Genomic DNA, 17586 nt, shown 5'->3' with positions numbered 1-17586 from the left:
TACAGTAGGGAGGGAGTTGCCCTGGGAGCCCTCAACATGGACTCCAGACCCCATGAAGTCTCATGGCATCAGGTCAAACACGGGCAAGGAAATCTCCTGCTGATCTCCTACTGCACCCCGGCTCAGCTGATGAGTCAGTACTCCTCCATGCTGAACAGCACTTGGAGGAAGCACTGAGCGTGGCAAGGGCGCAGAGTGCACTCTGCGTGGGAGACTCAATGTCCATCACCAAGAGTGGCTCGGTAGCACCACTACTGACTGAGTCCTAACAGACATAGATGCTACTGGGTCAGCAGCAGGCGGTGACAGAACCAACAAGAGGGGAAAAATATACATGACCTTGTCCTCACCAATCTGCCTGTGGCAGATGCATCTGTCCATGTCAGTTTTGGTAGGAATGACCACTGCACAGTCCCTTTGGAGACAAAGTCCCATCCTCACATTGAGAATACCGTCCATAGTTTTGTGTGGCACTACCACCATGCTAAATGGGACAGATTTCGAACAGATCCAGCAATACAAAACTGGGCATCCATGAGGTGCTGTGGGCCATCAGCAGCAGCAGAAGCGTACTCAACCACAATCAAAAACCTCGTGGTCCAGCATATCCCCCACTCTACCATTACCATCAAGCTGGCGGACAAACCCTGGTTCAATGAAAAGTGCAGGAGGGCATGCCAGGAGCAGCACCAGGCATACCTCAAAATGAAGTGTCAACCTGGTGAAACTACAACTCAAGACTACTTGCCTGCCAAACAGCGTAAGCAGCATGCGATAGAGCTAAGCAATCCCATAACCAACGGATCAGATCCAAGCTCTGCATCCAGTTGTGAATGGTGGTGGACAATTAAACAACTAACTGGAGGAGGTGACTCCATAAATATCCCCATCCTCAATGATGGCGGAGCGCAGCACATCAGTGCAAAAGATAAGGCTGAAGCATTTGCAACAATCTTCAGCCAGAAGTGCCGAGTGGATGATCCATCTCTGCCTCCTCCTGAAGTCCCCAACATCACAGATGCCAGACTTCAGCCAATTCGATTCACTCCACATGATATCAAGAAACAACTGAAGGCACTGGATACTGCAAAGGCTATGGGCCCTGACAACACTCCAGCAATAGTACTGAAGACCTGTGCTCCAGAACTTGCCACGTTGTTCCAGTACAAATACAACACTAGCCCCTACCCGGCATCGTGGAAAATTGTCCAGGTATGTCCTGAACACAAAAAGCAGGACAAATCCAACCTGTACAATTACAGCCCCATCAATCTACTCTCAATCAGTAAAGTGATGGAAGGTGTCAGCCACAGTGCTATCAAGCGGCACTGGCTTCGCAATAACCTGCTCACTGACACTCAGTTTGGGGTCCGCCAGGGCCACTCAGCTCCTGACCTCATTACAGCCTTGGTTCAAACAGGGACAAAAGAGCTGAACTCCAGAGGTGAGGTGAGAGTGACTGCCCTTGACATCAAGGCCGCATTTGACTGAGTATGGCATCAAGGAGCCCTAGCAAAACTGGAGTCATTGGGAATCAGGGGGAAAACTCTACACTTGTTCGAGTCATACCTAGCGCTAAGGAAGATGGTTGCAGGACATCTCCAGGACATCACTGTAGGAGTTCCTCAGGGTAGTGTCCTAGGCCCAACTATCTTCAGCTGCTTCATCAATGTCCTTCCTTCAATCACAAGGTCAAAAGTGGGGATGTTCGCTGATGATTGCACAATATTCAGCACCATTCGCGACTCCTCAGATATTGAAGCAGTCAGTGTAGAAATGCAGCAGGACCGGGACAATATCCAGGCTTGGGCTGGTAAGTGGCAAGTAACATTCATGCCACACCAGTGCCAGTAAATGACCATCTCCGACAAGAGAGAATCTAAGCATCTCCCCTTGACATTCCATAGCAATATGATTGCTGAAACCCCACTATCAACATCCTGGGGGTTACCACGGACTAGAAACTGAACTGGTGTCGCCATATAAATACCATGGCTATAAGAGCAAGTCAGGGGCGAGGAATCCTGCGGTGAGTAACTCACCTCCTGACTCCCCAAAGCCTGTTCACCATCTACAAAAGGCACAAGTCAGGAGTGTGATGGAATACTCTCCACTTGCCTGGATGGGTGCAGCTCCAACAACACTCAAGATGCCAACCAGGACAAAGCAGCCAGCTTGACTGGCACCCCATCCACAAACATTCACTCCCTTTACCACCAATACAGAGAGGCAGCAGTGTGTACCATCTACAAGATGCACTGCAGCTACGCACCAAGGCTCCTTAGACAGCACCTTCCAAACCCACGACCTCTACCACCTAGAAGAACAAGGGCAGCCGATTCATGGGAACATCACCACCTGCAAGTTCCCCTCCAAACCACACACCGTCCTGACTTGGAACTATATCTCCGTTCCTTCAATGTCGCTGGGTCAAATTCCTGGAACTCCCTTTCCGAACAGCAGTGTCAGTTCAAAAAGGCAGCTCACCACCAACATCCCAAGGGCAATTAGGGATGGGCAAAAGATGCTGGCCTGGCCAGCGACACCCACATCCCGTGAACGAATAAAAAAACAAAGTGTGTGGGTGCGTGATTATGAGGGGTGAAGGTAAAAAGGGAACATTAAAATTTCAATCTGTGTGTTTATGCTTTCGTGCACTGGTTAAGACTTGTTCTATAATAAATTGATGATTTTGTTACTCATTAAAGAAACCTGGGTTGTGTGTTTTATTATGGGAAAAATAAAAGAGTCTGTGATTTACTGTATCGGTAAGTGGGAAAATTTAAAGATATGCTGTGGAGAATTGGAACTAGAACAAACAGTGCACTCCTCCCGCCTCAGTCATAACAACCGCACCAATTAACCTCCCAAAAGGACAGCGATATCAGCTCTATTGAGATGTACCCCATCCCCTGGATCAGACCCTCCTGCCCCAAAGCCCCATGAATCCCTCCTGCACCATCTCCCCAACATGCAATAACTTGTTTTATCCTACTATCCCTATACTCACCAGCACATGGCACTGGGAGTAATACAGAGATTACTACCTTTGAGATCTTGCTCTGTTACTTCCTAGCTCCTGAAACTCTGGCTGAAGAACCTCAACCCTTTTCCTGCCCATACATTGGTTTACAGGTTGACAAAACTTCTGGCTGTTCCCGATCCCTTCAAATGTTCTGCCCCTCTAAGTGATGCCCTTTACCCTGGCACCAGGGAGGCAGCGACCATGTCAGACTGATGGTGGTGGTTGCAGAAACACTTGGCTATTCCCTGACTATTTAATCCCTTATGATCTCTGCATTTCTACAGAAGCAATTTGCCCCACAGTGCTGTGGATGTGCTCTAGACAGCACTTGAGATGTATTCACCCTCACCGTAATTGAGCATTTAAAACCGATGCACGTGCACCACGCTCCCAGTGGATTCCTTTGCTGCCTGCCTCTTCCTACCCTGCCAGATGGCCACCTACTTACTAATTCCCTGAACTTGAAACTGCAGGGAGACCACCTCCTGGACTGTTCGCTCCAGGAAATTCTCAGCATCCTGTACGTCCTGCAGTGATTATAACCTCTGTGCGTGGAGCCAGAGGACATAGGGGAGGTATTAAATGATTACTTTTCATCTGTTTTCATGGTGGAGAATGACTATGTAGGTATAAAGATCAGGGAGGGGGACTGCAATATACTTGAACATATTAACATTGAAAGGGAGGAAGTATTAGATGTTTTAGTGGGCTTAAAAGTGGATAAATCCCCAGGCCCAGATGAAAGGTATCCCAGGCTGTTATGTGAGGCAAGGCAGGTGATAGCAGGGGCTCTGACACAAATTTTCAGATCCTCTGTGGCCACAGGAGAGGTACCAGAGGACTGGATGACAGCGAATGTGGTACCATTATTCAAGAAGGGTAGCAGAGATAAACCAGGTAATTACAGGCCAGTGAGTCTAACATCAGTGTTTGGGAAACTATTGGAAAAAATTCTGAGTGACGGGATTAATCTCCACTTGGAGAGGCAGGGAATAATTAGGGATAGTTAGCACGGCTTTGTCAAGGGGAGATCGTGTCTAACTAACTTGATAGAATTTTTTGAGGAGGTGACTAGATGTGTAGATGAGGGTAAAGCAGTTGATGTAGTCTACATGGACTTCAGTAAGGCTTTTGATAAGGTCCTGCATGGGAGATGGGTCAAGAAGGTAAGAGCCCATGGGATCCAGGGCAATTTGGCAAACTGGATCCAAAATTGGCTTAGTGGCAGGAAACAGAGGGCAATAGTCGAGGGTTGTTTTTGCGAGTGGAAGCCGGTGACCAGTGGTGTATCACAGGGATCGGTGCTGGGACCCTCGCTGTTTGTAGTGTACATTAATGATTTAGACATGAATATAGGTGGTATGATCAGTAATTTCACAGATGACACGAAAATTGGTGGTATCGTAAATAGTGAGGAGGAAAGCCTTAAATTACAGGATGATATAGATGGGCTGGTAAGATGGGCGGAGCAGTGGCAAATGGAATTTAATCCTGAGAAGTTTAAGGTGATGCATTTTGGGAGGACTAACAAGGCAAGGTAACAATACAATGTGTGGTAGGACCCTAGGAAGTACAGAGGGTCAGTGGGACCTTGGTGTACTTGTCCATAGATCACTGAAGGCAGCAGTACAAGTCGATAAGGTGGTTAGGAAGGCATATGGGATACTTGCCTTTATTAGCCGAGGCATAGAAGTAAGAGCAGGGAGGTCATGATGAAGCTGTATAAATGCTAGTTAGGCCACAGCTGGAGTACTGTGTACAGTTCTGGGCACCGCACTATAGGAAGGATGTGATTGCACAGGAGAGGGTGCAGAGGAGATTCACCAGGATGTTGCCTGGGCTGGAGCATTTCAGCTATGAAGAGACTCTGAAAAGGCTCGGGTTGTTTTCCTTAGAACAGAGAAGGATGAGGGGGACATGATTGAGATATACAAAATTATGAGGGGCATTGATAGGGTAGATAGGAAGACACTTTTTCCCTTAGCGGAGGGGTCAATAACCAAGGGGTATAGATTTAAGGTAAGGGGCAGGAGGTTTAGAGGGGATTTGAGGCAAAAAAAATTTCACCCGGAGGGTGGTTGGAATCTGGAATACACTGCCTGGTGGTAGAGGCAGGAACGTTCAGAACATTTTAGTATTTAGATGAGCACTTGAAACGCCATAGCATACAAGGCTATGGGCCAAGAGCTGGAAAATGGGACTAAAATAGTTAGGTGCTTGATGGCCGGCACAGACACGATGGGCCTGTTCTGTGCTGTATAATTCTATGACTCTCCTCAACCTCAGAAACCCTAGAGATTGAGTTCAAGCAACTGGAGGCAGTTCTTGCATTTGTAGTTGTCCAGGGCACATGAAATGTTCTAGAGGTGCCCACATAAAACAGGAATCACTGGCAATGAGACAGATTAGATAAAACAGATTAGATACAATAGACAAATTAGATAAAATAGACAGAAGTTTTTAAGTTTTGTATCCTCTTACTCCTGTATTAACTATTTATGTACATCATGCCTTTAATGTTGGTATCCTCTACTTCGTTAATTTTAATTTTATCTCTATATATGTAATTAATCACTATCATATATTTACGATTGGGCTCTGATTTAAATTACTTTGCACCTCCTTAATTTGCGCCTGAATCAGGCTATGGTTAACACCATATGCTTTTCTTAAGTTTCAACAGTTTTCAAAATGTGAAAAACTATAAAATTTATTGAAGCCAGACAGTTTTAGGAACATAGCAACAGGAGGTGGTCATTTAGCCCCTTCAGCCTATTCCGCCATTCAATGAGATCTTGGGGAACCTGTGACCTAACTCCACATACCTGACTTTTCCCCATATCTCAATACTTTTGGTCAACAAAAATCATTCAATTTCAGTTTTAAAATTAACTGATTTAGCACCAATTGCCATTTGCAGAAAAGGATTCCAAACTTCAAACACCATGAATAAGTGTTTAATTTTACTCCAGAAAGCCCTGGCTCTAATTGTTAAGACTTCCCCAATTACCAGAAATAGATTCTCTCTATCTACCCGATCTCTACCACTTAACTTTGATCAAATCACTCCTTAACCATTAAATTCCAGGGAATACAACCCTTGTTTGCGTAATCTCTCCTCTTGGCTTAATCCTTGAGAGTCCAGGTATCATTATAGTAAATCAATGCTGCACTCCTTTCATAGGAACATAGGAGGAGTAGGCCATTCAGACCATCGATCCTGCTCCGCCGTTCAATACAATCATGGCTGATCTGCCACTTCAATGCCTTTTTCCCCCACACTATGCTCATAACCCATTATGTCATTTGTATTTAGAAATTTGTCAATCTCTGCTTCAAACATACTCAATGACTGAGCTTCCACAGTCTTCTGGGGTACAGAATTCCAAAAATTCATAACCCTCTGAGTAAAGAAATTTCTCCTCATCGCTGTCCTAAGTGGCTTCCCCTAATTTTGAAATGGTGTCCCCTGGTTCTAGACTCCCCATCCAGGGGAAACATCTTACCTACATCTACCCTGTCTATCCCTTTAAGCATTTTGTAGGTTTCAATGAGATTACCTCCCCTTCTTCGAAACTCTAGAGAATACAGGCCCAGTTTCCCCAATCTCTCTTCATAGAACAGTCCCGCTGTCCTGGGAACAAGTCTGGTCAACTTCCGTTGCACTCCCTCCCAATAATATCCTTCCTAAGGTAAGTGAACCAAAACTGCACACGGTGCTCCAAGTGCAGTCTAACCAAGGTTCTATGCAATTGAAGCAAGACTTCACTACTCCTGGACTCAAATCCTCTTGCGATAAAGGCTAACATACCATTAGCCTTCCTAATTGCTTGCTGCACCTGCATATTAGCTTTCAGTGACTTATTGATGAGGACACCCAGGTCCCTTTGTACATCTACACTTTCTAATCTCATACCATTTAAGAAATACTCTGCACATCTATTCCTCCTACCAAAGTGGAAAACCTCATTTTTCCACATTATATTCCATCGGCCATGTTGTTGCCCATTCACTTAGCCTGTCCAAATCTCCTTGAAGCCGCTTTGCATCTTCCTCCCAACACACATTCCCACCGAGTTTTGTGTCATCCACTAACTTGGAAATATTACATTTGGTCCCCACATCCAAATCATTGATATATATTTTGTGAACAGCTGGGGTCCAAGTATTGATCCTTGCAGTACCCTAATAGTCACAACCTGCCAACACGAGTATGACGCGTTTATTCCTACTCTGCTTTCTGCCTGTTAACCAATCCTTAATCCATGCCAGTATATTACCTCCTGTGCTTTATTATGTGCTTTAATTTTGCTAATCAACCTCCTGTCGGGACTTTATCAAAAGCCTTCTGAAAATCCAAGTATACTACGTCCACCGACGCCCCCTTTATCAATTCTGTTCGTAACATCCTCAAAAAACCCCAACAGGTTCATCAAACATGATTTCCCATTCATAAATCCATGTTGACTATGCACTTCAGATCATTATTATCCAAGTGTCCATTTATCACATCCTTTAGAATAGATTTAGTATTTTCCCTACAACTGATATAAGGCGGTCAAGTCTGTAATTCCCCGTTTTCTCTCTCCTTCCCTTCTTAAACAGTGGGGTGATATTTGCTACCTTCCAATTTGCAGGTACCGTTCCAGAACCGATAGAATTTTGGAAGATAATCAACAATGCATCCACTATCTCCATATCTATCTCTTTCAACACTCTGGGATGTAGAATATCAGGTCCTGGGGACTCATCAACCTTCAGCCCCATTAATTGCTCCAATATAACGTTCTTACTTATACTAATTTCCTTCAATTCCTCGTTCTCCCTAGTCCCTAGGATCTCTAATTCTGGGAGATTTATTGTATCTTCCTCAGTGAAGACAGACACAAAGTAATCATTTAGCTTCTCTACCATTTCTCTATTCCCTATTATAAATTCTCCTGACTCTGCCTGTAATGGACCCACATTTGTCTTTGCCAAACGTTTCCTTTTTACGTACTTATAGAAGCTTTTACAGTCCGTTCGTGTTTTTTGCAAGTTTACATTCATAATCTATTCTCCCTTTATCAGTTTCTTGGTCCTCCTTTGCTGTTTTCTAATATCCTCCCAGTCCTCAGGCTTACTACTATTTCTGGCAACTGCATAGGCCTTTTCTTTTCATCTTATACAATCCTCAACTTCCTTTGTTATCCACAGTTGACTACCTTTTCTTTTGGGGTTTTTGTGCCTTGAAGGAATGTATAGTTGCTGTAAACTATGTAATATTTCTTTAAAGACTATCCATTGCCTATGTACTGTCATACCTTTTAATGTATTTTCCCTACCCACTGCAGCCAATTTGCCACTCATACCTTCATAATTCCCTTTGTTCAAATTTAACACCCTGGCTTCAGATTGAACTACCTCATTTTCAAACATAAATGTAAAATTCTATTATATTATGGTCACTCATCCTTAAAGGTTCTTTTGCAACAAAATTATTAATTTGTCCTTTCTCATTACATAATACTAGATCTAAAGGCTAACATATCCTTACTAAGGTGTAATGCCCAGAACTACTCTCAATGTTCCCTCTATGCTGAGCAGGCACACAGCAACCTGAAGACCTCAAATACACAAGTTGGTACCTTTAAAATATCGCATGCGTGTGGCCACGCAAAAAAATTGAAAGGGTTCACAGTACTCCAGGACTTTGGCACTAAAGCATCACTTCTACCCGCTTGTATTATATTGCTTTAGATATAAAGGCAGGCAATCCATTAGCCTTTTTGAATATTTTCTGTACCTGTTTGAGACAGTTAAATAATCTATGTACCTGGACAATTCCCCCCCACCCCCCACCACAACCCCTGCCCCACCACCACTGTCACCATGTCTCTTTAGACTTCCACTGTATCTAGCTTTTCACCATTTAGAAAGTGCCCTGTTCTATTGTTTTTAGGTCCAAAGTCATGACCTCACGTTTGCCATGGTGAAATCCATTTGCCACATTTTTGCCCATTCACTTAATCGCTCAATACTGCTTAGTCATTTTACGCTTCCATCTATCTGCCTGCAATACCACCTATCTTTATGTAATTGCAAAATTTGGATATATGGCTTTCTATTCCAACATCTGAGTCATAAACAAATACAGTGAATAGTTGAGGCCTCAACACAGATTTTTGCAGGACACCATTGGTCACATCCTGGCACAGTGCCTGCCTATTATCCCTACTTTGTCTCCTGCCACTCAGCTAATTTCCAAATCAGGTAAATAATTTGCCTTCAATTCCATGAGCTTTAACTTTAGCTAGAAGTCTCTTACGAGGGACTTTATCAAAAGCCTTATGGAAGTCCATATAACATCCACAGATATTCCCCTGACCACTACTTTAGTCACCTCTTCAAAAAATTCAGATTCTTCAGGCACGAGTTATCTTTTATAAATCCATGCTGGCTCTCTCAGAGCAGCTGAAAATTTTCTAGGTGTTGTCACCCTATCCTTAACTATAGACTCTAGCAATTTCCTGACAACAGATGTTGGACTATTTGGTCTATAATTCCCTGGGTTCCCCCACACACCTTTCTTAAATAGCTGAGTGACACATACAATTTTCCAATCTCGAGGAATGGTTCCCGGAGAGAATTTGTGAAAATTATATATCTGCGATGCTCTCATCTACTTCTTTTAAAGCCGTGAAATGGAAACCCATCTGGTCCTGAGGATTTGTTGCTGGTTAGTGCCATTAATTTCTCCATTACAGTTAGCTTGCTTACATTAATTTGTTGAGTCCCTGTCCCTGATTCAATAATGGTTGCCTTGGCAAGTAATTTGGCATGCTGACCTCTTCCTCCACTGTAAATACTGATGCAAAGTAATTATTCAGCATGTCTGTCATTGCCTTACATTCAATGCCATCACAGTTTTCAAGAAGCCCACATTTCTTCTGACCATCTTATTTTTCCTAATTTAATTGTAAATGTTTTTGTATTGATTTTGATATCCCTTGCAAGTTTCTTTTTATACTCCTTTTTGTAGTTCCATCTGCGTTGTCAACCTTTGTTGCTCTTTGTATCTTTCCCACTCGCCAGGATTTGTGCTTCTTTTTTGCATTTTTAAGTTATTTTTCTTTTAGTTTTATGTTGTCCCTTACCTCTTTAGTTGGCCATGGTTTTTTGGACAAGTAGAACTCTAGCCCTTTAAGGGTATAAACTGGTTGTGTTACAAATTCTTTTTGAACACTTCCCACTGATTGTCTGCCATCTTTCTTCCTTACAACCTCAAATTTCCACTACAAGTATTGGAAGTTTAAAAAACAAAGCACCTCCTTCCCCTAGCACAGAATTCCCACTTGTGCCAAATTCTCGGCGAGCAATCTTAACGTTTTACTCTTTACATGACCACACCATGCTACTACACTACTTTATATTTAAATATATAACTGACAAATTCAAGGAGAAAAATCTAAATACTCTGAACCAGATTATATTCTCTGCTTCTAAAGGTAGCTTTTGCTGGCAGATGGACACTTCTAGCAATAGTTATCAATTGCAATTCCCTTGGCTACGCTAATGGTAGTTTTATTTACTGGATTGATTTAAAAGAAAATCCTTATCTACCCAAAAAATCATTGTTTTTAGTAGTAACTGATATGTACATCTCCTTCGTTAAAATCCAATTGGTTTGTTTTAAGATAATCTATAATTTTTTTTTTAAAAGTGTATTTTGGTTCAACTACAAAATACAATGTACATATATCAAGCTCATTGACTTAGCATCAATATGAAACCTAGTCTCAGCACCTTGCTTGAAGTAGGAGATAATGAAGAACTTGAAATGCCGAAATCAGGTCTGGACTCCAAAGGCTGGAATTCTAGATCTGAATCTGGTTGGGAAGACTGCAGTTGTAGGTAGAAATTAGGGACTCCTTGGTCTGAAATGTTATCAGTTGCAGAGTCTGAAAAAAAAAATAGCGAAAAAATGCAAGTTCAAACGTACAATTGAAATACAACAACTGTATGATTTTCAAGGCAAGTATGGTACTGAAGAAAGTGAACAAAACATATGATAAGTGAACATATGTGCAATAGGATTTATTAAAAATTAAACTAGGCTCCCCTGTTGGCTCAGCAAGTAGATAATCCGTAAAAATTGACGAAATCCCAGCATCGAACTGGCCTCAGCATTCCAGATAAAGTCCGGGGGGGGAGGGGGGTGGGGGATGTGGTGGTGTGGGAGGTAGTATATCATAGTTCCTTGCTAAAGTACATGCATATTAAGTGCGAGGAGAGAAGGGTTGGAATAGCATTGAAAGCTCACAAATGACCAATGGCCAGAGAGCATCCAGAAAATGTAAATCCACGATAAGTCTTCAGGTTAGGTGTTAGTGGGGGATGGGGAGGTAAGAAAACTGCCAAGAAAAGGAAAGTAATACAGCATCAAAACTGCCTGTGTGGAGTTTGCAAGTTCTCCTGGTTTCCGCCAGGTGCTCCGGTTTCCTCCCATAGCCAAAGATTTGCAGGTTGATAGGTAAATTGGCCATTGTAAATTGCCCCTAGAGTAGCTCGATGGTAGGAGAATTGAAGGAAGGTGGGGATGTGGTAGGGAATATGGGATTAATGTAGGATTAGTATAAAATGAGTGGTTGATGGTCAGCACAGACTCGGTGGGCCGAAGGGCCTGTTTCAGTGCTGTATCTCTATAAAAAAAAAGTGCTGGAAATACTCAGCAGGTCTGGCAGCATCAGTAGAGAGAGAAGCAGAGTTAATGTTTCAGTTCTGTGACCTTTCATCAGAATGAGCAAAGGTTAGAAAAGATTTAGGTTTTAAGCAAGTGAAGGGGAGAGGAGTGGGGGAAGAGAACAAAGGGGAAGGTGTTTGATAAGGCAGAGGGAGATTAAATAACAAAGCTGTCCTGGGACAAAGGCAAAGCGTGTGTTAATGTTTGTGGTGAAAAACAAAGCATTAGTCCAGAGAGAGTGTTAATAGTGGAATAACGAGCAGCTCTGACTACATGAAAAGCAGGCCAGTCATGTTCTGAAGTTATTGAACTCCGTGTTCAGGCCACAAGGCTGTAGAGTACCTAATTGAAAAAAATCAGGTGCTGCTCCTCGAGCTTGCGTTGATGTTCACTGAAACACTGGAGCAGGCCAAAGACAGAAATGTTGACATGAGAGCCGGGGGAGGGGAGGGGTGGGGATTGAAATGGCAAGCAACCGGAAGCTCAGGGTCATGCTTTCGGACTGAGCCGAGGTGTTTCAGATTTCCAGCATCTGCAGTATTTTGCTTTTATTAAAGCAATACAGCATTTTTTTTGTTTTCACTTTTATTCTTCCTGTTTCCTGTTCATAAATACCTTGTTTTTGGAGTGTAATAAACTGCATTGTTACATTGTGGCTGTAATTAATTATTTGCTTAGTTATTCTCATCTCACAGTACAGACATAACACAATGATGCAAAAATTGTAGACCAACAAACAGTGCCTGTTGTTAGACTTGCTTGTTCAATGTTGCGCAGCAAGATTTTGGAAGTATAAGGAAATGGTATCTGAATGAACAGGGCAAGCAACTCTGTACCTCCTTAATCAAAGACCTAAATCCTCAATGCAAACAGTGTAACAGACAAAATTTACCATACAATTTCAGTAAAGTTGCAAGATGATTCAATTTCCAGAGAGCTAACTGCTTTTAAAAATGGTGACAGATTTGACCCAGACAACTCGAGAACAATTGGCATTAAAATCAACAAGAGACAGGACAATGAAAGCTATATTTAAAGACAAGCTGGCGGAGCTCCTGTACAACAACAACAAGCAACTGCAAGCACAGATTTAAAAGGGGCAAGATCTTGATGGAAAAAAGTCAAGTTGTGGTTTGTCAAAGATGTTACACAATTTATCAGATCATGGTAGAAGGTGGGACTAATTAAAAGCTGCTTTAAATAGGAAGTTGAATACTATTCAGAGTGTCACATTGTGTTTGGATTGAAATAAGTGTTTGGAGAGAAGTGGAGGGGGTGGTGGTGGGGGTCAGTGATAGAATACAAAAAATAAACGTAGACTTGCCAAGTTTGTTGATGAGACCAAAATAAGGATATCTATAGAGACAGAGGTAACAGCAAAATGTTTACAAAATGATTTAGATTGGTGCTGCAGTGGGCATGAAAATGATGGAAAAAAGTGTACTACTGAGAAATGTTAAGTATTATACAAATACAAAAAAGTCATACAAAATGAAATGAACAGGACTGAATTATCAAAAAAAAAGGGACTTAGAAAAAAGATATGGGAGTGGTGGAAGAATCATCAATTTTAACACCTGGATGGTGACAAAGCAATTAAAAAAATAGAATTCTGGGATACATATATATATATATATATCCAGAACTGTAGATCGCAAGTCTCTGCAGCGTCTGCTGAGCTTAACAAAGTACCAGCCTGACCTCATTTGGAAAACAGTGCTCCATTCTGGTCATCACCTCACAAAAACTAGTATAAGCATCGGAGAGGACGCAGGCTCGAGCAACAAAATTGATTGCTTGCACAAAGGAAACGGGCCAGGAGGAAAGCAGAAATAAATTTGTGCTTTGCTAAAGGAAGTTGAAGGGCACATCGCTGAAATATACAAATTATAAACATTATACCATATATAATGCATATATGGAGTAAACTCAAAGTATTACTTTGAAGTAAGGTAAATAAAGCACAACCCCAAATCTTAAATTTAAATTAGTGTAAAATATTAATGACATTTGGTTGGAGTGAAAGTATTTAGAAATCTGCCAAGTGCAGTAATAGAGGCAAATTACAGATGTTAAACAAAAAAAAACACCTGATACGACAATGGAAATAAGTTAAATATGGATAAACTTTAATGGGCTAAATTACATTTTCCTTGTCTTTGGCTTTTCTTATGAACAATTAGAAAAATTATGACCTACCTTGATACTTTTCACTTGAATCCAGTAATTGATTTAGATCTCCAGTATATTTCTCTATTATCTGCTGTATTTTGCTTCCAATAGGAGTACATTCCTCCAATCTGGAGAAAAAATGATTCATGCTTTGACTCTGAACTGTATCCTGGTTTACAGGGAACGAAGATGGTGAACTTGATGCATGAACAGATGATATAGCAGTTGACAGTCTACTAGCACTGTTGTGAATGGCATAGGGATGATAATATCCTGTAAGAAATAAATGTAAATGAATAGGAGATCTAAACTATTCATGCAGTATTTGTACTAAAAATACAACATTTAGGGGGAGGCGGTGGCGCAGTGGTATTGTCACTGGACTAGTAACCCAGAGACCTAGGGTATTGCTCTGGGGACATGGGTTCAAATCCCACCACAGCAGAAGGTGGAATTTGAATTCAATTAATAAAAATCTGGAATTAAAAAGCTAGTCTAATGATGGCCATGAAACCATTGTCGATTGTTGTAAAAATACATCTGGTTCACTAATGTCCTTTCGGGAAGGAAATCTGCTGTCCTTACCTGATCTGGCCTACATGTGACTCCAGACCCACAGCAATGTGGTTGACTCTTACATGCCCTCTGAAATGGCCTAGCAAGCCACTCAGTTGTATCTAACCGCCACAAAGTCAATAAAAAGGAATGAAACCAGATGGACCACCCGGCATCGACCTAGGCACCGGAAACGACAACAGCAAACCCAGCCCTGTCGACCCTGCAAAGTCCTCCTTACTAACATCTGGGGGCTTGTGCCAAAGTTGGGAGAGCTGTCCCACAGACTAGTCAAGCAACAACCTGACATAGTCATACTCATGGAATAATACCTGACAGACAATGTCCCAGACACTGCCATCATCATCCCCGGGTATGTCCTGTCCCACCGGCAGGACAGACCCAGCAGAGGTGGCGGCACAGTGGTATACAGTAGGGAGGTAGTTGCCCTGAGAGTCCTCAACATCGACTCTGGACCCCATGAAGTCTCATGGCATCAGATCAAACATGGACAAGGAAACCTCCTGCTGATTATCACCAACCACCCTCCCGCAGCTGATGACTCAGTACTCCTCCATGTTGAACAGCACTTGGAGGAAGCACTGAGGGTGGCAAGGGCACAGAATGTACTCTGGGTGGAGGACTTCAATGTCCATCACCAAGAGCGGCTCAGTAGCACTACTGACTGAGCTGGCCGAGTCCAAAAGGACATATCTGCTAGACTGGGTATGCAGCAGGTTGTGAGGGAACCAAGAAAGGAAAACAGACTTGACCTCGTCCTCACCAATCTGCCTGCCGCAGATGCATCTGTCCATAGTAATGGTAGCAGTGACCGCTGCACAGTCCTTGTGGAGACGAAGTCCTGCCTTCACAATGAGGATAACCTCCTTCGTGTTGTGTGGCACTACCACGGTGCTAAATAGGATAGATTTCGAACAGATCTGGCAATGCAAAACTGGGCATCCATGAGGCACTGTGGGCCATCAGCAGCAAAACAATTGTACTCAACCACAATCTATAACCTCATGGCCCGGCATATCCCCCACTCTACCATTACCATCAAGCCAGGAGACCAACCGTAGTTCAATGAAGAGTGCAGAAGGCAATGCCAAGAGCAGCACCAGGCATAGCTCAAAATGAGCTGTCAACCTGGTGAAGCTACAACACAGAACTATCTGCGTGTCAAACTGCAGTAGCAGCATGCGATCGACAGAGCTAAGCGATCCCATAACCAACGGATCAGATCGAAGCTCTGCAGTCCTGCCACATCCAGCCAAGAATGGTGGACAACTAAAAAAAACAACTAACTGGAGGAGGTGGCTCCGCAAATATCCCCATCCTCAATGATGGGGGAGCCGAGCACATCAGTGCAAAAGATAAGGCTGAAGCATTTGCAACAATCTTCAGCCAGAAGTGCCAAGTTGATGATCCATCTTGGCTTCCTCCTGAAGTCCCCAGCATCACAGATGCCAGACTTCAGCCAAATCGATTCACTCTGCGTTATCAAGAAACAACTGAAGGCACTGGATACTGCAAAGGCTATGGGCCCTGACAATATTCCAGCAATCGCACTGAAGACCTGTGCCCCAGAACTTGCCGCGCCCTTAGCCAAGCTGTTCCAGTACAGCTACAACACTGGCATCTACCCGGCAACGTGGAAAATTGCCCAGGTATGTCCTGTACACAAAAAGCAGGACAAGTCCAACCCGGCCAATTACCGCCCCATCAGCCGACTCTCAATCATCAGTAAAGCGATGGAAGGTGTCAACGATGCCATCAAGCAGCACTTGCTGAGCAATAACCTACTCAGTGATGCTCAGTTTGGGTTCTGCCAGAGCCACTCAGCTCCTGACCTCATTGCAGCCTTGGTTCAAACATGGACAAAAGAGCTGAACTCGAGGAGAGGTGAGAGTGACTGCCTTCGACATCAAGGCAGCATTTGACTGAGTATGGCATGGGAACACCACCACCTGCAAGTTCCCCTCCAAGAAACACACCATCCTGACTTGGAACTATATCACTGTTCCTTCACTGTCGCTGGGTCAAATTCCTGGAACTCTCTTCCTAACAGCACTGTGGGTGTGCGTACCAGACATGGACTGTAGCGGTTCAAGAAGGCAGCTCACCCCCACCTTCTCAAGGGCAATTAGGGATGGGCAATAAATGCTGGCCTGGCCAGCGACACTCACATCCCATGAATGAGTAAAAAAAAACACACTTTGCAATACGATAGCTACAGATAGAAATGAAAAAAGGTCTTAAAAATACTCATTCTTCCTTCACTTCCCATAGTAATGTGAAGACTGAAGTTTGATTATGCAGAGCTGAGTGGTTTGTACAACAATTTGCATTTATATAGTATCTTCATTACACAAAAATGTCCCATGATGTATCACAGAAGTATCACCAGACAGTGAAATAAATAGAAATTAATCTTACAAACCTGAACTGATGAGACCAATATCTGTTCGTTCACTTGAAGGCAAACTCCCTGTAGAGAGTGTTGTGGAAGATATTTGATCTGCCTCAGGAGTTTTTCGAACAGCATTAAATCCAAATGTACTATTGGACCCAGAGTGAGGCAATAATATCTACAGCATATAAAAGGTTTTATATATAAAATCTGAAATCTATGCAACAGAACTTAAAATGCAATCAGAACATTAAAAAAGGGGAAATAGTATAGTTTAGTTCCAAATACTCTTCTGTCAAAGATTTTCGGACAGAACAAGAATAATTGCTGTAACAGCCGTAGAGAGGCCAGACATTTCAGGTATCTATCCCACTTCAGGCACTCAATAATGCTCATCTTAGGGGCGTTCCTTGTGTATCCTGGAACTGCAATGGGAGTAGACGCAAGATCGGACTTAGAGGCCAACCTACAACAGAAAGTCTGCAATGATGGGCATGGGCCAGTAGTGGATTTTTTTTTCCCGGCATTGGATGATCCTTGGTTAACCAGGACAACAGTAAATAGAGTTGTTCTGGGATGCATATAGGCTCTTCCTATAGCATAGAGCACAGTTTGGCTAAGGAAGGAAGGGAGATCCAAAACAGCAAGGTCCAGTGAGATTACAACAACTTGAATTGTACAGTCTTCCTAATTTATGGA

General features: G+C 42.9%; 1 protein-coding gene across 6 annotated transcripts in view; it reads right to left on the bottom strand.

Moving 5' to 3' along the window:
• Window positions 1-17586, bottom strand: part of cep295 (centrosomal protein 295) — a 191908-nt gene that overhangs the window by 46854 nt on the left and 127468 nt on the right. For all 6 annotated transcript variants that reach the window (XM_068033994.1, XM_068033997.1, XM_068033998.1 and 3 more), the window contains 3 exons: window positions 16918-17065; window positions 13947-14192; window positions 10811-10965 (listed from right to left, as the gene is read on the bottom strand). In XM_068033994.1, coding sequence (XP_067890095.1) covers window positions 10811-10965; window positions 13947-14192; window positions 16918-17065 — 549 coding nt within the window. The remainder of the gene's footprint in view (window positions 1-10810; window positions 10966-13946; window positions 14193-16917; window positions 17066-17586) is intronic.

This window comes from Heterodontus francisci, chromosome 6 (genome assembly GCF_036365525.1).
Source record: "Heterodontus francisci isolate sHetFra1 chromosome 6, sHetFra1.hap1, whole genome shotgun sequence".
NCBI lineage: Eukaryota > Metazoa > Chordata > Chondrichthyes > Heterodontiformes > Heterodontidae > Heterodontus > Heterodontus francisci.
This window is presented reverse-complemented; position numbering and strand designations above follow the sequence as displayed.